Below are 23,894 nucleotides of genomic sequence, written 5' to 3' on the forward strand. Positions count from 1 at the left end.
TCTTTTTCAAATTCTTCTCCTATATAGGTTATTACAGAATATTGAGCAGAGTTCCCTGTGCTATACAGTAGTTCCTTGTTGGTTATCCTTTTTAAATAGAGCAGTGTGTACATGTCAGTCCAAAACTCCCAATGCTGAGCAGAAATTTTTTTAATTTAATGGTTATTCTCTGTGTGGTAGGAATACATGCAATATATTCTTTAGCATTTTATATTCTAAATTTTCTACTACGAGCATGCATTACTTTTATTAAGAAAAAATAATAAAACTTTAAAAACAAAGTTCTTATCTCTTTAGCAGAAAGAAGGAGGACAGTTCACGTGGGGTGAATCATTAGAGAAGTCATTCTTGCTCGTAATAGTCGCCAGTTTGTTTCCTAAATATTTGTAAACCATCCATTTACCTGTTCCACAACTCTGCAGGTCATCAGTATCAGGCCTGATAGCTCGTGGGGCTTGTTGTTGTCGTTTTCTGGTTTTTTGTTTTTAATAAAAGCTGCTTTATTGAGATACAATTCATGTAACGTAAAATTCACCCTTTGAAAGTGTCCGGTTCAGTGGTTTTTAGTTTATTCACCAGTTGTGCAGCCATCACCACTATCTAGTTTCAGAACATTTTCATCAACCCGAAAAGAAACCCTGTGCTCGTTAGCAGTCACTCCCCCTCTGCCTTTCCCCTTAGCCCCTGGCAACCACTAATCTGCTTTCTGTTTCTGTGGATTTGCTTATTCTGGATGTTTCCTATAAATGCACTTGTACCATATGTGGCCGTTTGCAGTATCCTTTAGCAAGCCTTCAGCCCCTCCTCCCTACGCTTCCAAACCTGTGGTGGGTACCGCTGCCCTAACTGTGGTCTGACCACCTCTGGCTGAGACCTTTCCACTGTGCCTGTGGTTTAGTAAGTCAACAGGGACTGCTACTTATTCTAGCATTTAGGGTTTTCTATATTCTGACGCTCCAAAGTAGATGCTTAGTAAATACGTGGTGAAAACGTGAATTCAGTGAATAAAATGTACTCTGCCTTACCTCTCCCTTTCCTTTTTTGTCAGAGCAGATTATTAATACTATGAGTTAGTCAGATTTCAGGTCACCGATGGGACAAGAAACTTTCTCCCTGCAGCTGATGGCAGTGGTTGGCGAAGCTCAGCAGGCCTCAGCGTCCGGGCTTGTTAGACCCCGCCCGCCGCCAGGGTGCGTCCTTCAGGCCAGCTGGGTGGAGCCGGAGGGTGCGTTTCCCACAGCTCCCGGGTGGCACTGGGGGAGGTAGGGTGCAGCCAGCACCATAACCAGGGCCTGACAGCATCCTGGGGGGAGAAGAGATTGGGTGAGGATGGAAAGACCCAGAGCCCCCCTAGCTGTCGAGTCACATGGCCGTGTGGTCACCCAGCGTCTCTGGCCCGACCGTGCTCTCTATTAAGCGCACCGCTTTGGCACCCTAGGGTCCTGGGACACCCTCATCAGCACCCCAGCTTCCCTTTGAAATGTAGTACCCCTTCTTCAAAACCCAACTCGGCCCATTCGTCAGACCTTCGCCGAGGCTCCCCATGACAAGAAGTGATTTCTCTTCGCGAGCACTTTGTGTTTTCCATGTGTGCCGGATCCCGCGTTAGTTTACCACATACTTGTTTCTTCTTCCTCAGTCTTTGATTTCTTGAGATTAAGTTCTGTTTCTTACTCCGTGATCGTATCACAGTGTCCAGAGAGCCCAGTAGTTTGCTCTCGGCAGCTACTCAGTTATCAGCGCAGTTGAACATCAGAAGGAAAGAAATGCAAATAGATTTTTAAATTAAAATCCTATAATTTAGGTTATATTTTTAATACCAAGAAGAGATCTTTATTAATTAGAAACTTAACCTTATATAAAATTTAATTGTCCAGGGCCCAAATATGTTTTTGCCCTGAGTAATAGTCATTACTCTGGATTTCGCAACATTGCCTTAAAACACCAAACTAAAGAAGTCATATGCCTGTGTTATGAACATACATATATAATGTGTTGTGATTTCTCTGAGAGCTTAGTTTTTTCTACATCATTTATCCTAACTGGAGCCAGGGTTTGAGTTTCAGCTTAATGAGTTCTCTTTTTTCCCCCGATACCAAGCAAAAGGAATATAATAGTTACCTGTATCTGAGGTGTCAAGCAATTACCTTAATTTCTTTAAAGTTTTCATTTCATGCTTATTAACTTGCCAGTTATGGTTAAATAAGGTGCAGCAGCCTTACAGATCTTTATCCATAGCTGTAGGTTTTACAAAAACAATGATTCTTCACTGTCTCAGTGCAAACACATTTTTAGGACTAATTGAAAAAAAAAAGGTACAGAAGGACACATTCTCCAATAGGAGGAAGTTGTTTTAATCTTTTCAATGCCTGTTTGAGACCACCCTGATCTAGTCCATTAAATTATTATTTTTAACGCCCTTTAAGCTCATTTGGGTTTAAATTTGTATTAACTACCCAAAGGGTGATTAGAAGAAGCTCAGTTCTTGAGTCCAGTTATAACTTTAGTTCCCCAAAATGCAATAACTCTGCATCTGGAGCGGGAAGGAGAAAGCCCTCCATTGACAGCTCTCCAGGACAGCTCTGCTCTTAACAAAATCTGGCAAATCGAGAGGGCTCCCTAATTCTCCACGCCCCGATCCTGAGGTCAGAGAATTGGGCTCCATTGTACAATCGCAATACTAACAATATGATTGCACTTCTACTGAGAGCTGTTTATGTGTTCCAAGTTTGAAACTTAAGCTGAAGTACAAATCTCTCCTAAACTCAAGTATGGTTAGTTTCGATAATTACTAAAATCCAGTGTTTGAGAGTGAAGAAAATAGTTAAAGTAAGTGTTTCGGCTTATAAGTTCAGGTGCCAAGGTAATTTTAAAATTCTTTTCAAATAATGAATTCTTGTAAATAACTTTCTAAATTCTAGTAATTCTCAGTAAATCATTCTGTAGGTATGTGTTATTTGCAAATAAAAATGCCTAATTTGGCTTATTTTTATAAGAACAAATTGGATTGGGGGAAGGGGGACCTGTTGATCCAGAGCTGCCTTTTTTCTATTTTTGATGGCAACCATTGCCTCATAGCAAATACTGTTTGGAGTTATTGTAATGATCTGACGAAAAGAAAGTTTGCCAGAATTTGTATGGTGAAAAAATGAATCGGAGGTCCTCCCACCAAACCAGGGTTTTCCTCCTTGCTCACTTTCCACTTCTGTGGAAGAGAACAGGGAAAGAGCATAAAAAAGTATTCCAGAAAAAGACTTCTTATATGCGAGACATAATTTAAACTGCCCCAAGGAGCTGTATAACTGTGATCCTTTTTTCTTCTCTAACCACAGACATTTCATTTGGGTCCTAAACGTTGTCCCTGGGACATGCTTAAAAGTTTTGCCCCTGCTTTGTGTTCTGTTTGACTGGAGACAAAGAATGCTTGGAGAACGCTAGGAAAGCTTGGAGTGAAATGAGTGTGAATGAGAAAAGGAAAGAGAGTGTCTTCCGTGGCATCTCTGGCGCCCAGAACCTGGCGTGGGGGACAGCAGTGTGGGCCTGCCTGGCCCATCAGGAGAATGCCCTGGACCCTCACTGGGAAGGAGGCAACTGAGGATGCAGAAGAAAGAAGCGTTATCTTAATCGCATGTCCTATGGGCCAGGGAACAAGTAGAAGGGAACCTCTAATTCTTCCTGGTGGAATCCATGAGGCCTGCATAAAGAAGATGGCTTTTCAGCTGAACTTGAAAGAGAAGATTTTCCTGAGGAAGCGCAATTTGAGTAACCTTTGCTGGAAGGTTCTTGTGATTTGGACATTGTTCTTGCTTTAGAAGAGTCGCATCTGTGGGAGAGAAAACATGAGAAAGTTACAAAAGTTAAGACTAGGATACAGTAATGAGTCCAGAATGACCAAGAGCCTCCATCTTTCTTATTTAGAAGAACTTGGGGTAGATTTGGAGAAAATATAATTTGGTTGTAATAGAGTTTCAGTAGTTATAGAATACTGTTACAGAATATCCTTTGATTGGTAAAAGGAAATAATTTATACTTTAAATTTCATTGCAAAAAGTTACCTGTAAAAGGGGGTCCAATTTCTTATTTCATTCACTTTAGGCATTTTTCGTGCCACTTACCATAGAGTAGCTTTACCTCATTTTATGCAATTTGCTTCCTGAAAATAAGCATGTTAACAATTTGTATGTTTTAATTTGCATCCTGGAGAGCCTGGTTATTTAAAAGAACCTCTGGTTTGCTTGTTGTTTTTGTTTTCTTCCAGTGGCACGGCCGGGTCTCCTTCCCTCCCTCCCTGCCTCCCTCTCCCTTTCCTCCTTTCTGCCTTTTGGTAAACTCATTAAAATCTGATGTGTTAATGAAAGGAAACTTGGAAAATGCAAACATTAAATTATACCCACAGTGCTTGTTGAAACAGTTTAACTGCTAATACATTGGTGAATTCTAATTTTTTTCTATAAATTAATTTTTCTCTTTAACTGTAATTCACCATCAACTTAGATTGTTTCATAAGCATTCACATGGTATTAAATTCAACCTATAATATCTTACATTTATTAAATAAGCCCTTACTAGATGCCAATCATTGTTCTATGCGCTTTACATTTCATGCTCTCAACAAACTTATAAAAGTATGTATTAGTATTTCTACAGTTTTAGAAATGAGGAAACTTAGGTCCAATAGGGTTAATTAGCATAATTAGCACAACTAATATGTGGTATTCCGGGCATTCCAAACCTGAGTTGACACCAGAGGATGTGCTCTTAGCCATTGCATTGTACGACTTTTCCTGAATTTTGTTTTAATGGTTGCATAATAAAGAAATTCTATTATGGATCTTAGAGTTCTGTTAGAAAGGTGTCACTCTATCAAGAGAGAACCTTCCTGACCACGCAGGTAAAACGGCACTCCTCACCCCCATCTATTGACACGTTGTACTATCCTAGCCCTGCATATATATTTTTTTATATAGCTCTGATCACTACCTGATATGGTAAATTTTATTTGTTTCACTGTTTCTCTTATGGACAAAAGACGTGGTCTGTTTCGTTCATTGCCGTATCCCCCAATTCCTAGAACCATGCATGGCATGTAATACATATTCAGTTAAACTTATTGAAGGATTTCACGATCTATGCTTTCAGGTTAGCTTTGCATAAATTCTCATTTTCATAATCAACTTTCATTGGGGCTGAAAGGCTGGAACTGACCACATGATCTGCATTTCCCTCTGTAAATCACAAGAATGCTAGGCTCCAAGTGCCCCAGGCTGGTGGGCAATGCAGAACACCCCACACTTCTGCACAGCAGGGACGTTGCATGCCTACCAAGAGCCGGCTTCTTGTCCAGACTGGTTTATGCTAGTTGTGCTTGTTATTGTAATCACATAATTTTATTAAATATTATGTAACTGATTGTGAGTGTGAAAAGGTACATAAGTTTCTATAAAAGCTAAGATGAATGGTTTGAAAAACTCAGTCAGATGGACCAAAATTGCTTCCAAATAGGTATACGCAACACATCTGTAAAAGACTGGGAAAAAATAATGAAAATCTATACCTCATAAGCACTTATAAGAACTCTAAGTGTCTGTGAGTTCTAGCTCTATTTTATTTTATTATTATTTTTATTTATTTATTTATTTATTATTTTTGGCTGTGTTGGGTCTTCGTTGCTGCGCGCGGGCTTTCTCTAGTTGCAGCAGACGGGGGCTACTCTGCATTGCGGTGGCTCCTCTTTGTTGTGGAGCATGGGCTCTAGGCACACAGGCTTCAGTAGTTGTGGCTCGCGGGCTCTAGGCATGCGGGCTTCAGTAGTTGTGGCTCGCGGGCTCTAGGCATGCGGGCTTCAGTAGTTGTGGCTCGCGGGCTTAGTTGGTTCGCGGCATGTGGGATCTTCCCAGACCAGGGCTCGAACCTGTGTCCCCTGCATTGGCAGGCGGATTCTTAACCACTGCGCCACCAGGGAAGCCCCTAGCTCTATTTTAAATAAACAAAACTTGGAAATAGTAGACAGTGCCTTAATGATAGGTTTGATTTATGTGAGAAAGACAATATGAAACCCCAATGGAGACCGATACTCAAATATGTGATGTTTAAAGTTAAAACGAAATGATTTAACTAGTAGGTATCATTTTCTGTAATTGCTCTTGATCACTGCCTTTTAAAATTAACCAGTTACTACTTCTGATTCTGTAGGAAAAAGAAGGCTTTTACTATTTTGAATGAAACTCAGCATTCTTGGTGTGCCAGAGAAAATTCCTAGCTGGTTTTATTACTTCAGTAACTTCATAATAAATTCAGTAATAATGGTAATGTTTCATTTTTCTTCAGGGAATAATTGCTTATGAGCTGAGGCAGGATTTCCTTTCTGCAATAGAACATGAGCTTCAGCAGGACAGGGGCTTTGTCTGTTTTGTTCCTGGCTCTATCCATGCCTACAGCAGTGCCTGGTGCATTAATTATTTATTGAATGGATAGATGAATGATGCTAGGCATTTTTTATAGTATTTTGAATTTTACAATGAAACTACTATATTTTTGGCAAAAAGTACTTTTAAATTACATATTCAGTGTTTATCAAATTAAGTTAAAACATGCTGCTTTCTATAACTTACATAAGTTTACGTTTCTCACTTCAGTGAAAGTAATTAAAGAATAGGAGCCTCAGTGCTCACGTTGCAGTGGTTAAGAATTGAGGAGGTGTTTGGATTCACTTATGAGCTCTAAAACTTCCTAACGATGTGGCACTGTAGCTCTTCTGTACCTCAGCTTCCTCATCTGTAAATTGGTGATAATCATAGATGGTTATGGGAACTAAAGGTCTACCTATGTGTAAAGTACCTAGAGAATACCTGCCAAGATGGTAAGCACTCAGTAAATGATAGCCGTTATGATTACACTCGAGCGTGACTCCTGACCTGTCAGTTATTATCTGAGCAATTTGAGCAAATTACTTATGGAAACAGGTCAGAGAGGTTAGATAATCTGTAAAGGGTGAGGGTGTGTGTGCGTGTGTGTGTGTGTGTGTGTGTGTGAGAGAGAGAGGGTGTGTATGTGTACACGCACATATATAAAAAACATTAAAATGTAGGTTTTTAAACAAGAAAAGTGCTTAACGCTTAATAAGTAATAAGTGTTAGCAAAAAAACAGCAAACAACATATTATACTGTGGGAGAAGATTCTCATTTATTTACTTAAAAACTTTTTACAACTGGAATAATCAAAAATACTTTTTACGTAGGTATAGACTGTCTTGCCCTGGACATTTCTGTAAGTTTTTCTCATAAATTAGGAAGGTTTTTTTGAAATCTCAAGTTTAAAATGGGTTTCAGAATTAAGACAGAGAATTGAGTTTTAATCTGGAGAAGTCTATGAAACTCTAACACAAGCACTACATTGTGGTTCTTAGTTGGATGACTTCTTTCCAGAATGCCAAGCCTTTGGTGAAAAATGGTTTTCCAGATATTTAATAGGGACTAAGTACACCCTGCTTGAAGGGGCAAGAAGTGCTTACATTATGCAAGGAATGCAGTTCTTCCCCTGGTGTTTCCTCATCTGAGGCCTTGTTAAAACCTAGTCTTGCTATTCCTGGCTGGATTAGCACCGGCTGACGTCGTTGGGTGTAGAAGCAGCCCAGTGACTGGCTATATTAAGGAACTTAGCCTGTGAGAATTCAGAAAGTGGAAACCATCTTATGCCACTGATGTCAGACTAGACGTTTCCTCCCCCACCCCCCGCCCGTTGGTAATGATAGTTTAGAACAGCTCTCTGCTACTGACATATCCTGCACCGAATTTTGCTAAGATAAGACTTTCAGAGAGGATTTTTCCTTCTTTACGAGAGATGGAGATTATGGAAATGTTACAGCAAAATATTTGTGTAACCAGCGAAAATGAATTTAGCCATTTATTTGATTATTGCAGCATGTGTTAAAGAGTGGCTGCCGCCCATTTGCAGCCTAATGTGTTTATTACAGTCTTCCCAATGGCATCTTGAAGTGTCTTTTAGCTAAAAAATTCATGAGGATTATTGGCTTTCAGTCAGAAAATGGAATATGTCTTCTAGTTACTGTCTAATATACCACTTTAAGGCTATTATACAAAAGTAAATCTGAGAGTGGGGCATATTGAAAAGGAAGGAATTTCTAGCTTAAACATTTGTCTCTACGCAGTTATTATGTTCCCGTGGAGTGAGAAACAGCATAAGAGAAGGTAGGTGTTGAAGCCATTTTACTTGGAGAAGAAGAGATGCAGTTGTAGTCTGTGGTATTTTCTGAAATCCTGTATCCAACTGGAAACTGTTAGTGTTTTATTTTGGAAAAATCATCTCCTAATAATAGTATGTGTTTGACTTACTGAAGTTAATTTAAAAAACCACGTGTACAGTAAGTTGCTCAAAAGTAGTGAAGTTTAACTGAGAATTTGTTTCCGATAAGATACCCTTTATTCTGGATTTGTATGAAGGGAAATCTCCTAAAACTTTGCAACTTAACTCTTGTCACTCTATGAATTAATGCGCAGTTTTATGAAAATACACACTGTAATGTGTGGGGTAAACTAAAATTTTATCGTATGAAAAGCAAGGAACAAAATATCATCATGTAAAGATGAAGTTAAAAGTGTTCCTATGATCCAGTAAAAAGTAACACTTCGGGGAAAATAATATATGGTTTTACTAACAAAAATTTACTTTTGAAATATTGAATAGCCTCTTCTATCACTGTATTAATGCATTACTTGTCTTGCCAGTGGGAAGAAAGAGTGTTTTTTTTCTGTGTGCTCTCATCCCTGCATTCAGTAAATCTTCAAAGTTCTGCTTACGTTGTGTTTGTATGTGTGATGCTCTTTGTTTGCTTGTTTGGATGAATCAACGATACGTCCTTGCATACAATCTGTATACTTACTACATGGAAGATTTTTTTAACTCTTGCCAAGAGTTGGGGTCTTGCCAAAATATTGTTTGCTTTGGGTAGTTTTGTTTAGTTGACACTGTTTAGAAAGTGGTTTTTCCCCTCCCTTGTCTTCACTGCTGTATCCTCTAACTGACGTCCAAGGATTGGCCCACTCCCTATTTTCTACCTTTCTCGGGCATCTACATCCTAAAAGCACGTTGTGTATATTTTAAAAGTAGATACTGTGTGTTTTTAGGCTTATCAGAGTCTGACCCAGAAATTTTGCCTCTGTAACATAAAGGGATCCTCCTGGAACACAGTATATTCTGAGGGAGAAATTGTTTACAGTTTAGAATGAACAGATGTTTTTACTTGTGATAAAGAAATAATGCATGCATCTAACTTTTGAGGTGGACTTCTGAGCGATGGAGGACCCTAAAAGATTATCCTTTCATAATCAATTTAATAGAATAGAAATGGAAAAGTGCTTAAGTGAAGATGTATGTACACTTTTAATATTACTTGAGTATTTCTTAGTCTTGCAAAGTTTGTGAAGAATCAGACCACAGAGTACACAACAGTGTCATCTGTCTCTTGTAAAGAGAGTTCTGGAAGAGCCTGGAAGGCCTTAGAAAGTATAGAGGCATTTCTGGTCTCATATCAAGAGCTGGATGATTTATCAGGCAGCTCCTCCTCACATAGGTGTTGATAAGAAAAGTTGTTCCAACAGCTTTGTATGTCATTTCATTATAAATTTCATCTCAAAGTGAGGTGAGGAATTTCAGAGCAGGCCTAACTTTTTAAAAATATTTCTTGAAACTGGCAATAGAGATCTGATGTTTGATCACTTATTATGTTTGGAGTTCAGCAACAGCATTATCCTTATTTCTTGTTTAACTGAATTTGTTCAGCATATAAAAAATCTGACAGCCTTACAGGCCTTGTTTGGAAGATGGCCAATACTGATAAACGATAAAATGTACATTATCATTTACATAAATTCTGGATGATTAACTAATTTTAATGGCATGAGGCTGTATTGTGAGCAACAGCTTTGTTACCTTGTAGGCTACATCGGTGAATTTCATGCAAGCAGAGTGCATTTTTTAGCTGTATTCAGGGTTAACATTTTGTTTTGCTTTCTGTCATTATGCTAAGGATTTAACTGGCATTATTCACACATGTACCCGCCCAGAATATTGCTAATTTAAGAAAATCAAACATCAGTTCTTGTGGCTGTAAATCTTTCCTCTAACTGTCTAGTTCGTACAAGTTGATATCAGAGGATGTGAGGGAGGATGTGCTGTCACAGTGAAAGCAGAGCTATTGTTTGGTTCTAGATAACAAGAATGGACAAATTGGAACTTCTTTTCCAGTCTTGTCCTTTCACACACACTCCGCGCTCCACCCAGCATCTGATAGAAACTGGCTTGTTCTCTATGACTGTCATTTCCCATCACATATGACCCAGGAGTTTACTTGTGTCATTTTCAGTTTTTGTGATTTACATTGAACTCTTCAGAATTCAGAGTGAAATGCTCCAGAACGTTAATTTCATGTGAATGTTGAAAACATGCAGACCTTTTAAGAAACTATTAGTTTAGCCCTGCTCACAAAATAAAATGTCTAAACCTTCAATGCTGCCCTTCTGTATTCTCCATCTCCTTCCTTTTCACTGCAAATTAATATGTAACTTTGATCTACAAAAATCCATTAAAACTCATCTATCTATACAGTTTTTTTTTAATTAATTTTTATTGGAGTATAGTTGATTTACAATGTTGTGTTAGTTTCAGGTATACAGCAGAGTGAATCAGTTATACATATACCTATATTCACTCTTTTTTAGATTCTTTTCCCATATAGGTCATTACAGAGGATTGAGTAGAGTTCCTTGTGCTATACAGCAGGTCCTTATTAGTTATCTATTTTATATATAGTAGTGTGTATATGTCCATCCCAATCTCCTAGTCTATCCCTCCCCCCAGTTTATTTTATTTTCGATGATTTTTCTATGTGTACATGCACCCTGGAAGCCATAGATCTATCTGTCACTGGTTTTTATGTGTTACTTGGGTGGGAAAAAAATTGACTCCCCTAGCGCGCGCGCACGCACGCTCGGGCGTGAAATACTAACACTTGCTGCCAGCCGAGCCCCCACAGGGCGTTAAGTACATCAGTTAGAGCAGTCTAGGTTAGAGCCCCTCCGTTCTTCTCTTTGAGAACCTCACTGATGAGGTTCCTGTCATTTGTTTGGTTCATCCACTGAGGAGCAGGGCTTAAATCCACACGTCTGCTGTAACATCACATCTACTTCTGGCCCCGTGGCAGGCAGGAGGGAGGCGCCAGGAGCCGTCCACTGCCTGTCACCACCTTCCCCAGCCTCCTCCTCTCCCTGCTCCAGCACTAAATTCACTTTTTCCTTTTTTTCTCCGTCTGAGAGTCTGTCCTTTTATTCCCTGGGAGATGAGCAGTGATTCAGACAGGGCATCCCCAGCCTGATGGCTGCGGCTGGCAGAGGGCATCCGCCTGTCCCCAACTTGGCCAGTGACTGCAGACCCCCCCCACCCCCAGTCCTTTTTCTTCCCTTTGGTGGTTTAAAGTTTGGTTGGCAGTGTGTCCTGGCATCCATAGCCTAGGCAAGTTGCTCAGAAAAGAGGACGTATGGGGCAGGCACAGACGAACAAGCAGGAATTTTTGAAAAGCTGAAATTTTTAGGTTTTGAGGAAGTGTGTTTAAGGTACCATCACATAAAAATAAAAGGGGAAAGTTGGCGTTTAAATAACTTAGTTCAAGCAGAAAATAATGATTTTTTTAAAATATTTATTTATTTTATTTTTGGCCGCGTTGGGTCTTCGTTGCTGCGCGGGCTTTCTCTAGTTGTGGCGAGCGGGGGCTACTCTTCGTTGCGGTGTGCGGGCTTCTCATTGCGGTGGCCTCTCTTGTTGCGGAGCACAGGCTCTAGGCGCACGGGCTTCAGTAGTTGTGGCACGCGGGCTCTACAGCGCAGGCTCAGTAGTTGTGGCACACGGGCTTAGTTGCTCTGCGGCATGTGGGATCTTCCCGGACCAGGGCTCAAACCCGAGTCCCCTGCATTGGCAGGGGGATTCTTAACCACTGCGCCACCAGGGAAGCCCAATAATGAGTTTTAAAGCTACAAATGGAGTGGTTTGTGAACCAGACTTGGGTAGATACAAGTAAAACATAAAGAGTCTGCTCAAATGGTTTTAGTGTGCTTGGACCAGAACCCGGGCGCTCCTGCCTTCACGCCTCACTTCCATCCAGTCCCTTGTTGAAATGCATCAGCGCTGTCCCTTCATGCAGAGTTACAATTATTAGATATATGTTTTGGGAAAAATAAAAGTAGGTGATGCTGATGCTAATGTTAAACCCCAAACTGAGTATATACGACTTCAAGGAAAACAGTCACTTATTTTACTTGTCTGTTGAGAAGCTTTCTGAGCTTTCTGATAGTATTCAATACTATACTTTTTAATACTTTTGGTGGGGGGGGTGGCCATTTTTATCTACAGACTTATCACATATACCTACTATATAGGGTATTTTGTTACATTTCAGGGGCTATATTTTGATGATAAAAATTTACTTAAATTTTTTTGATTTATAGAAAGCTGCTTCCAGGGTGAAAATCCCCTAGGTTGTTTGTTGAGAGCTCACTCGCGTTCCTTCTTGGATCTCACCTGTTTTTCCTTGTTGGAGTTTTTCCTACATAAATTTCTCTCTCTCACCTTGTTTTCTTCCAGAGAGAGACATCCCTTCTCACGGTCCTTACACGCTGAGCCTGACGCACAGTGGCGGGCAGGCAGTCTTTGAATGAACAAATGATATTTAGGTGGGGGGGGAAGGAGCCGAGCATGGGGGCCAGGCAGTCCGGATCTTGCTTCTCCCATCTGACCTGTGATTCCATGATTAGAGGAAGAATGGCTGTTTTGATGAGGCGATCCCTTGCCATAACTCAGTGGTTAAGAGTGTGTAAGCCTGTGTGTCAATCCCACTTCTGCCCTTTGCTGATCCACTCAACAGCCTTGTGCTATAGATGCTAATGATTATCCCCATTTTACAGAAGAGGTAATCGAGGCACGAGAGCTAACTTCTTCTTAAGGTCCCACAGCGAACCAACTGGTGGAGCTTGGATGTGTCCTGGCTTCTTTGCTCTCTTGCTTCTCATAGTCTGTCTTTGCTGATTAAATTATATCTGTAAATCGCTTGGTGCAGCGTAAATGCTAAATGCACAGTAACGAGATACAGTTTATACCTATCAGCCCAAACTTGTGAGTACAGCACAGGACCTTGGGACGAGTTACATTGCTCCCAGCAGCAGGAAGCTCTGGCACTACCTTTCAGAGTTGTCCCCTCCTGATGTGACCTCTTGAATAGAATGTAATTGGCGCCACCTCCCTCAACTGATACAGTGTCTCTTCATTCTCCTTACACGGGATTCCTCAAAAAAAAGTTTAACTCCTCTTCCCCGCCTGGATCAGAGTTGAGGCCAGAAAAAATGAGTGTAGTGAACCTGAGCGCCCAGATCCCAGCCTGGGGAGCGGCCGGGCAGTTGGATGGCTATGTGGCTGTGCTGCCACCATTGGAACTGGGCGGTGCTCTCTTAGCCCACCTTCCTCTTTGTCCTTGCTCTCGATGAACCTGTTACTCTATGGCATCTTCTATAAGTTCTTGACCTTCTACTGATAAGGCACGTCCCTCTGATTTTTCCAGTCTGGAAAGGGTGAAAAGCCACTGCAGGAAAAGAAGGAGGGCGAAGGTAGTTTTTGAAGCCTGGGGGACAGAAGACGGGGAAATGGCATAGAATTAGAACTCTAGGAGAGACTTGTAAATGCTGACTTAAACCTTTGGGGCTGCTGCTTTTCTTTTGCTGAGCAGTTATTAAGCACCTTAAGTAACACCGTCTTCCACTTCCTCAAAATCTTTTCTAGTCCCTTTGCTTAGTTCTTTTGGAACTTAAACCTCTGTCACTCTTGTTATTTGCATATTTAAATGTTATTTTGATGGCGCTCATCGTGACCAATGTGAACACACTGATTCTCTTATTATATGTCCTTTTATTTTCTTAGGGAAAGGAGCTCAGAGAGCAAGGGCCAGTAATTGGCCTCTTCCATTAGGGTCAGTAATGTTTCTGATCTTTTGAGTACATCTTAAGACCTTGGGAGATTGCAGCTAGAATCAGCTGAGGGAGGGAGGGAGGGTCAGGGGTGGCAGGATGTGAGAGAAAGCCACTGCTCAGGGAGGGAGCTTCCAGGAGAGAGGGCCCTGAGGAGGGAGCAGTGAGCAGCTGATGCAGGAGGAGACCCCAGGGAGATGCCAGGGAGGCAGGAAGATCCTCTGTTTGAGGGACATTGCTCGCCAGGACAGGGGTGTCAGAGCGCCCTGGTCGGATTTGGAAACATTCAGCTTTGTGGCGAGGCACTGCCTCTTCCCGGGGCTGTTCTTCATGGGTGAGTGATTGCAGCACAGACTTGACATTGGCCAACCCCAAACAGAGTCTGGGAGGAGCCCGTTATGGCACCTGTAGTTCCCACACAGTGCAAGAGCATTCCTGAAACTGGAGGCTGGCAGCAGAGACGCAAGACTAGCAGATTGCGTATAGTTCAGGGTGCTGCTGAAATACAACTCCTGTTCAAAGAGTGGGCCCATTGAGGTAGGCTTGTTTGTTTTTTAATTGTTTACCTTTACATTTGCTTAACTTAAGCACAGTTACAAAAAAAAACTATATGTGCCTTTTCATTGGGAATTATACATGCACATAAGTCAAAACAGTGTGTTAATTGCTGCTGTCAAATTTCTGATTAAAGCCATAGCTTTTTTTTATTGTTGGTAAATTGATCATCAGCTCTCTTCACTTGTTTTCTCCTTGTTTTCTGTTTCAGTTGCTGATATGTGTTCAAGATGAGTGGGATGGGAGAAAATACCTCTGACCCATCCAGGGCAGAGACAAGAAAGCGTAAGGAATGTCCTGACCAACTTGGACCCAGGTTAGATTCTCACTGAGAACACAACCAGTATTGCCCATGAAAGCCACATGCATGAGCCTTTGATATTTTATCACACTGATTTCACACCTGATTCAGATGCTCTTTGGTTTTTCTCCCTAACTGTCAAGCCTTTGGACAGTTATGTATTATTTAGTTATGTATTATTTACATTTTAGATATGCTAATCGGTTACAGATTTTATTATTCTTTACAAGAAGAGGAAAGCTACATACTTCTGGGTCCCCTGTGTACTTTGACTCTTAAAACCAGTTTATTCTATATAATCTTGAACTTTTCACATTTTTACTCCTGTTTACTTTTAGAATGTCATAATGACAAGATAACCCATAGTAAAAAAGTTTGCTGTTATATTTATACTGGCTTTTATTCTTTCTTTCTTTCTTTTTTTTTCTTTTTTTTTTGCGGTACACGGGCCTCTCACTGTTGTGGCCTCTCCCGTTGCGGAGCACAGGCTCCGGGCGTGCAGGCTCAGCAGCCATGGCTCACAGGTCCAGCCGCTCCGCGGCATGTGGGATCTTCCCGGACCGGGGCACGAACCCGTGTCCCCTGCATCGGCAGGCGGACTCTCAACCACTGCGCCACCAGGGAAGCCCTCTCTTTCTTTTTTTTTATATTTAAGAGCAAGAAATGAAATGTTGAATCCCCTTGCTTTTGAATTGGTGATAAAGACTGTGGGTCTTCAGTGAATAAAACAAATAATTTTAAAACAAGTTGCATATCATATATTATGGGTGGAAGTATGAGTTGTTATAACCTCCATGCAGGGTAATTTAGCAGTATCTGTTAAAATTATAAATGCATATCTTCTTTTGAACTATCAGTTCCATTCCTAGGAATTTTCTGTACTGCAAAAAAAAAGGCCACCGTCTACACCGCAGCCCCCATCTCCTGTGTGTGGCCTGTAGGTTCTCTGGGCCTTCCTGGCCAGCCTCAGCCTTCTGTCTGTCAAACTGCCTTCAGGGCCCGGCAGTGCTGGCTGAGGAGGCCAGCTGGTTCATGGAGGCTGTTCTCTCACCAGTGCTCTGCTGGTTCTTGGGGTGAGCACAGCGCCTCCCTCCCCCGGGCCTTGGAGCACAGCCCCTCCTTCCCACCCATGTGTCATTTCGTTGGCATCTTTGGGGGGGCAGGGGTGATGGAGGGAGGTGAAGGGGGTAGAGAGGTTCAGAATGGGAACTTAGCTCTTCTGCGCATGGCAGCCATTGTCTCCCTTTCCCTGGAATTAATAGGGTGGAAGCCAGGAGTGAAGATGAGGCTTAGCAAAACCAATTCTGGTCGCTGCTCTACCAGTCACTCACTAGGTGATCTTGGACAACTCGTGCAACCACTATAAAGTGGAGAGATTGTGTTCTATCTTAGGTTTATTAGTACGTGAGAATAAAGCTAATATTTAGAGGCAAACATATGAATGTCTACTACACATTACAAGATTTTATAAATTGGCATTACATACAAATAATTATATATTAAGAATACAGAGAGCTGCTGCATTAAACAACTTGCTTTTCTTATTTATTGTATTGTTTGAATGTCATCCAGTGGACTCTACCGTACTTGAGAAAAAAATTGTATGCTGTAATTACCAAAGGGAACTTTTGAGTTTGCTATTTCCTCAAATTCAGATGAGGAGATCTTGCCAATTTTTATTTTTTCCCTCCCTTCCATTAACGTTCTCAAACTCAAGTCGAACTTGGACCATTTGTTTACGTTTTGCATGTCATTCAGCTTGGACAGTTAACAAAGACCCTGGGCCAGTTTCGCTTTTGTTTCTAGCTGTACTGTGGTTTTTAACGTTATCTTAAAAGGCCGTTGGGTTTGATTATGAACATCCTAAAGAAGTCTATGAAATCATAAAAATTTATTTTCATCATTTTGCTGTGCTTTATCAAAAATCATTGAAGTTTATTTATTCCTATTTTAACTAGATTAACTTCCCTTCTTTTATTAATCTTAAATAAATTTTTATAAGCGTGAGCTCCCTTATGTTTCTAAAACTCTTCTTTACTTATTGAACAATGAATTTGATACCTCTTTGTTACCAAGCGTTGCGTTAAGCACAGTGGTGAGCAAATCATCCTGTCCTTGTCCTTGTGAAGCTTACAAGTCCAGTGGGAGACATGAAACACATTGAACAAATGATCACACAGGTAAATATGTAATCACCAACTGGGGTAAGTTTGATTTCAAAAAAAAAAACATGCAACATTTAGGGCAGATTCGAGGGTTTTTTTCCACCAAAGTATTCCATGTTTCTATAGGTAACTTTTGTTTGCTCTCTTTATTTTAGAACTTGGTTAACATGCTTATCTTTTTCGTAATAGCCCCAAGAGGAGCACTGAGAAACGTAATCGTGAACAGGAAAATAAATATATTGAAGAACTTGCAGAGCTGATTTTTGCTAATTTTAACGATATAGACAACTTTAACTTCAAACCTGACAAATGTGCAATCTTAAAAGAAACTGTGAAGCAAATTCGTCAGATCAAAGAACAAGGTAAGAGGAGTGAATGAATATTTTGGAGAGTTTAGTTGGTTTCTCTTTTTCCATGTGTGAGAAGTCCCTTCAGAGTCCCTTTAATCCATTTCTTAGGTTTAAATTATTGATGAGAAGGTGATGTCACAGGGCAAGATGAATGCAGGTATCACTTGCAGTGGTTTATAAATAGGCTTTATATAAAATTCAACAATTCCCTGAAGACGGAGGGGGCCGAGGTGAGGCAGGGTGATGTAACTTTTCATCTAGTGAAACTCAGGTGCCCACTGATTCTCCTCCCCGCCTTAGAATTGTTACAGCTTACACAGCAAGTGACTGTCATAGTTTGCAGGTAAGGAGCCAACCGAGGATGGAAACCAGAAGTAAGGGAGTGAAGCACCTCCTGCTTCAGCTCGTCAGCATATTGAAGTGTAGCCTCAACTGGCCACGCCACTAAATTAGAGTTTCATATCCTGAGTGACAAGAGATAGATTGGAAAGGCTCAACCTCTAGATAGAATTCTTTTGTGAAGTTGAAACACAGAACATGACAGCTTTCTTCCTGGGGTTTTATTTTCTTTCTTTCTCTTTTTTTTTTTCCTGAGATCATTTTCTGCCTCTCTTCTTTGATATTTTTGCCTACAGAAAAAAAATTTTAAAAAATAATGTTTTAAAAATCACATTGGACTTTGTAGTGCCAAAAAAAATCTGTATTAGGCAGGTACGAACAACGTCTTGGTGCCCAGGGCCAGTATATGCTCCTGAAGTCTTTATACACTGCTTTCCTTCAGGAGATAATAATCTCCTGTAATCTGTTTTTGAATGCATCCTCTTAGAGTTCATATCGTTTTTTTCTCTGCCTTTTATATAACATTTAAAAGAGGCAGATTTTAGAAAAATAATGTCTTTGTCTCTATAGCTATGTGAACCCAGAACTTTGCAAGTATAGTTCTGTCTTCTAAGAACTGAAATGTATACACATAGCATCTACCACGCAGTTTCTAACACCAGCCCGCTCTGAAACTTAGTATTTCCTGGTTTCTCCATCAAAATTATATCATCGTAACATTCAGCTTTCATGGACTTTCTACTCAGTTGCATGCCTCAGTCGCCTTCATCTCTTTCCTATTCCTTTTGTTCCTTTTGAGATTCACTAGTTATCAACAATTCAGTTTAATCTCAGTTTGGTATCAGCAAATGGATAAAATCATATTCCTAAAATTTTTAGGAGAAATAACTGATTCAAGGTTACAGTGCTTTGAAGTTGCTGCATTTCTAGGTGCTGGTATCGTTGCAGTGGAGAAATCATTAAGCTTCTTGTTGCCCCTTTCTACAGATTTTGAATGATTCGATTTTGTGAACATCCCACGTTAGGTAGAACTCAAGGCCGCCATACCACGACCACCCAAGAAGCAGCGACAATAAAAACCCTGTCACATCTCCCTCTTACAATATTGTTTCCATTAAGTTGAAAAGTAACGTGTTTTGAAAAGGGAAGCAGAAGTTAAAACCCAAATGAAAGTACAAGTATACTTTTAACTTCTCGACCAATCTAATATTTTAAGAATATTGCTTGTTTAATAAATTGTTTTTTAAAAAGAGAGAACAGGGACCTTAGAATCAAATCGTGTGGAGGCTAGGTATGAATCCTGGTTCTGTCTCTTACAGACTTTTTGAACCTGGACAAATTATTTTCTCTCTCTGCGACTCAGTTTCCTCACATAGAATTTAGCATTCACAACACCTAGGTTGCACGGTTGTTGAAGAAATTAGGAGCTACATAAATGCTCCCAGCAAGTACTCATCACAGTAAGCGTTTAGTACGTATTCAGTAAATATCTTTCCCACGTTCAGTAGGAAGGCACCTTTTTTCTTCACCTATGCTCAGATCTTCATACAGTGAGCTCTTCCTTCAGATGGAAAGCAGGGAAAATTCCAAAAGGTGGGGAAATGGTTATGAATAATATGCTCCCCTACAGGGTCATTTGAAGAAAGTCACATTTTTTTCTGGGGCCAGAGGACTCCACATCCACCAACAGCTCTGTGCAGCCACCTTGATTTCTCTCAGCAGCTGGCAGCCAGCTAAGGTTCAAGAGCAACACATAGGTCGGATCGGAACCCTTCCTTCTCCCTCTGTGTGTGTCCACCCACCCAACTGTCAGTCGGTGTAAATAGAATCCAACCATCATCTTAACAGCGTCATCCAAACTTAATTTGTATTGCAGTCGCAGGTATCAGGCTGAACAAAATCCTAACTGTCCTGAAGAGTTAAGCTGGATTGCGTGAGGTGCAGCTAAAGGCTACACAGTCAGGAAAGCAGGCTCCTGTGAAAGGAACCCGCCAGCGTCCAAAGCTCAGGCAGCTCAGCCAGGCAGGATGGGCTCTTTCACTCGAGTCTGCTCGGTCATCAGCTGCTCCTCACGTTTCTGTAGGCTTGGGAACTAAGGCAGGGAATGATGGATATTTTTAAATGGCCTAAAGGATGGGGTTTTGGAGGGGGGGTACCAGCTATCTAAATGCTTAAACCTCCCTTGTCTGTAGCACTTGCCGAGACCTGTGTTTGGTAGACACTGGCTCTCCAAGAGCATCACACGGCCGTGTACCTTGTAGTAGCAGACCAAGTGCACACAGAGTCTGCAATTCAACCATAACACCAGCTTTTTGATATTGAAGTGGGGTGTTTCTTCCTATGTGGTATGATGCTGGTAAATGTGGAAAACATCTGGTGTCTGTAACTTACAAAGGATAGTCGTAAGTAGTGAATAAACTTTTTTCCTAACTGGGAAGACTAATATTGCTTCTATTTCACAGAAGAATAATAAGTAATATGAAAAATACAAATGATTTAATTATGGATTAGTGAGTCCAGTTTCACACTCCTTAGCTAGAAACTTAAATTTAAAAATTCCTATGGAAAATACATGGCGATTCCTGTGCTCTTAAAAAATGAAATTGAAGCATAAAGTGACTGAAACGTGAGGGGATATCTAATGATTAATACATTTCTACTGCCCTATTTAAGGTAGTATTTCTCCTCTATTACCCCAACACTTTTTGTTCTTTTTTCTAAAATAATAATCTAAAATGAATTGTATTGTTTGGAAAACATTTGTCACTTCATTTAAAGCCTCTTTAGTGCAGCATATTTTTTCATAAGATTTTTTTTCTTTATATTATTATTATCATTTATTTTTGGCTGCACTGGGTCTTTGTTGCTGCGCGCAGGCTTTCTCTAGTTGGAGCAAACGGGGGCTACTCTTCGTTGTGGTGCGCGGGCTTCTCGCTGCAGTGGCTCGCGGGCTCCAGAGCACAGGCTCGCAGCTGTGATGCACGGGCTTAGTTGTTCCGCGGCATGTGGGATCCTCCCGGACCAGGGCCTGAACCCGTGTCCCCTGCAATGGCAGGGGGGTTCCCAACCGCTGCACCACCAGGGAAGCCCAGTGCAGCATATTTGAGTATAGGATGTACTTATCAGTCAGTGGAGAACTGGTTTCACCCTTTCGTTATTATTTTTCTGAACGTGAATAGCAATAAGAATGAAAAGGTATATTTCAAAAATTCACATTGGTGCAGGCTAGATTTGTGGGGGGGGGGGGGGGATTTCTTGTTGAATCAGGCAACCTAAAAGATCGTTCTGGTTTCTCATTGTGATTATTCTAATGATTTAATTTTGATTGTAGTGCCAGTATGAGAACATTGGGATTACAGATTGGTTCATACATGTAAATTTCCCCTACAATTGTGCATAGCATCAAAAAATAAGTATTTTAAGAGAGGGTGTGGGGCAGTGGTGTGCTGGAGTCAACTGGTTATCAAGCAACGAGAGCCAATTGTTAAATTTCAAGAATTTTATAAGCCACTTGATAAGCACAGCCATTATTAAAAATTGTTTAGATGTACAATTAAATTATATTTAAAAACACAAAGGTAAGGAAGACTAAAACTCATCATATCCTAATTATTGTACTGCATTTTACTATTATCTTTGCTCTAGCAGCCTTTTGTGTCTTGTGTCTACATGATAGAAATACTAGGTAGTGGTGGTTACTGCGAATCTCTAATTAACATCTAATATTTTAACATTAGATAGACATTACATGCACACATAAAAAATATTGTCCACTTCAGCAAAAAAGTCACTTACAAACTGACAATTGAATTTCTACGTTCCATATCTTCATCATGTATTTTCATTATTTCACTTTTGTCTTATTAAATGAAAATTTCAAACAACATTCATGTCAACTATATTCTTTCATCAGCTATAATTATAAGTTAGCTACAAGACAAGAGTTTGGCAGAAATCAACAAACATTCTATTAGAATCAATTGGCTGTCTGGAATTTACAGTAAAGAGTGTTGTATGTTTTATTATCATTTGTAAATTCTATACTCCACATACTTTGTACTAGTAAAATTTGTAATCAGCATTATGGTGCTTACTATTTTTTCCCCCAAGGAGCTGGTTTTTAAGCATTTCCCAGTATACCACTGGTGGGCATAGGAGGTTGTCTTGTAAATGTAGGTGCGTCAAATTCATGAACTCATTATTTTAAAATTCAAGGGAATAGCAATGGAAACAACCTAATTCTAGCACATAACAGTAAAATGTAGAGCCCATTAAGATTATATTTTTCCTTCCAGTTTTTTTTCCCCCCATGTTAAATACATGAAGTTCTTGGGATGGAAATTCAATTATTCAAAGCTGACGCCTAGGTGTGAACTAATAGCTGTCACCAAGCAGAGTAAGCAGAAGGGCTGCGATATCAGATCCCTTCCAGGGGTAGGATATCTGTAAATCAGGCTTTGGGGTGATGCTTCCAGGCATTGTTTATGTTCCATGTGATGAAATCTTAGGGTGATGGCAGAGTCATCCATTGCCCTGGAAAGGGTAGGCGTGCCCTTGAAGATACAGCCATACTGAAGTCAGTGTCATGGATTGCTAGTCAAGTATTTATGACAGTACTAACTCTTGATCGGTTGGAGAATGAATAGGAGGAGACGGATGACATATGTATTCTAAGTTTGTTTAAAAAAAAACAAAGAAAAATCGGTGGCCCTTTATACACTCCATATAGTTTAAATTTCAACTGTCAACTTCTTTTTTATCCTATTCTTCTAAAGGTGCTGACGATAATTAAATAGACAGAGTCAGGTAGCCAGATGTAGAAGTGGGCCGGCAGTGTAGACCGTGTAATAGACCAGTGCGAGCACCAAACTCAATTGGCAGAATACGTTAATCAATCTAATGAGCTTATTAAGAGCATGAGGTTTATTTAAAATCAGATGAACCCAGTCTCTCTCTTCACCACTGTAGGACAGTGTCTAAATTGCCCAACATCTCTGGGCCTTTACTTCCTAATCTGTAAAAAGGGGATGATAATGTCCACTACACATTGCTTGTATGAAGACTATGTTCAACGTGTTTATAAAGGGTTTAGTCTAGTGCTTGGCAGGTAAGAAGACTTACTCAACAGTAGTTATTACTCTTCTCGCCATGGTTTCTGACATCTGGACTTGGAGTCCTCATCCAAATGAATCTAGGTTTTCTTGCTAAGGATTCAATATTGATAAGGAAAAGAGTCGTTTTCGGATGTTTTCTCTGTTACGGTTGTAAACCTTAATATTCTGACAATGTTGATTCTTTTTATTACAATACAGAAATAAGTAAACAGAGCTATCAAAACTATCCATTCAGGGCTTCCCTGGTGACGCAGTGGTTCAGAGTCCGCCTGCCGATGCAGGGGACACGGGTTCCTGGTCCGGGAAGATCCCACGTGCCGCGGAGCGGCTGGGCCCGTGAGCCATGGCTGCTGAGCCTGCAGCGTCCAGAGCCTGTGCTCCGCAGCGGGAGAGGCCGCAGCAGTGAGAGGCCTGCGTACCGCAAAAAAAAAACCAAAAAACAAAAAACTATCCATTCAGAGACAGAACTCAGAAATGTAGTGCTTGGGGAGTTCCCTTGTGGTCCAGTGGTTAGAACTTGGTGCTTTCACTGCCAGGGCCCAGGTTCAGTCCCCAGTCGGGTAACTAAGATCATCCCGCAAGCTGTGTGGCATGGCCAAAAAAAATGTGCTTGGTGTGACCCTGTCTGCACCCTTCCCCCGGCTCTGTTGCCCCTGCTGCACCCTGTAGGCTCCTTCTCGTCCCTGTTACCTGAGTGACATTTTTCAAGAACCTTGCTTTAAGGAGAACTAAAGAGGGCTAGAGTCACGGCAGTTTTCATTTCATCCTTACTTACATCAACACAGGAACGAATCCGGCCCTAGCTTATTCTTGAAGATTTGAAACTGTTACAGGGTTCCATGCATCTAGAGATAAAGCAAATTTTATTTCCTTGTTTGAGAATATCACCTGTGATCAGCAATATGTCCTTGACATTGCCGTTCTTAATGAAAATAAAATACTTTCCCACTGGCATGCATATAGTTCACTTTCATATTTTCATGTGGATTAATGGCTCATACTATTAATGAAATCCTTAAAATGAGTGAGCAGGGTGGAATTCTTG

General features: G+C 40.7%; 1 protein-coding gene across 12 annotated transcripts in view; it reads left to right on the forward strand.

Annotated features, from left to right (window-relative positions):
- Positions 1 to 23,894, forward strand: part of NCOA2 (nuclear receptor coactivator 2) — a 358,377-nt gene that overhangs the window by 252,947 nt on the left and 81,536 nt on the right. For 11 of the 12 annotated variants that reach the window (XM_079902510.1, XM_079902511.1, XM_079902512.1 and 8 more), the window contains 2 exons: positions 14,792 to 14,896; positions 17,236 to 17,408. In XM_079902510.1, coding sequence (XP_079758636.1) covers positions 14,811 to 14,896; positions 17,236 to 17,408 — 259 coding nt within the window. In that variant the 5' untranslated portion in view covers positions 14,792 to 14,810. Of the gene's footprint in view, positions 1 to 8,182; positions 8,209 to 14,791; positions 14,897 to 17,235; positions 17,409 to 23,894 lie in introns of those variants that run through there. The other variant, XM_079902517.1, reaches the window with a different exon arrangement.

The sequence above is a fragment of the Stenella coeruleoalba genome (genome assembly GCF_951394435.1).
Source record: "Stenella coeruleoalba genome assembly, chromosome: 17".
Classification (NCBI taxonomy): domain Eukaryota; kingdom Metazoa; phylum Chordata; class Mammalia; order Artiodactyla; family Delphinidae; genus Stenella; species Stenella coeruleoalba.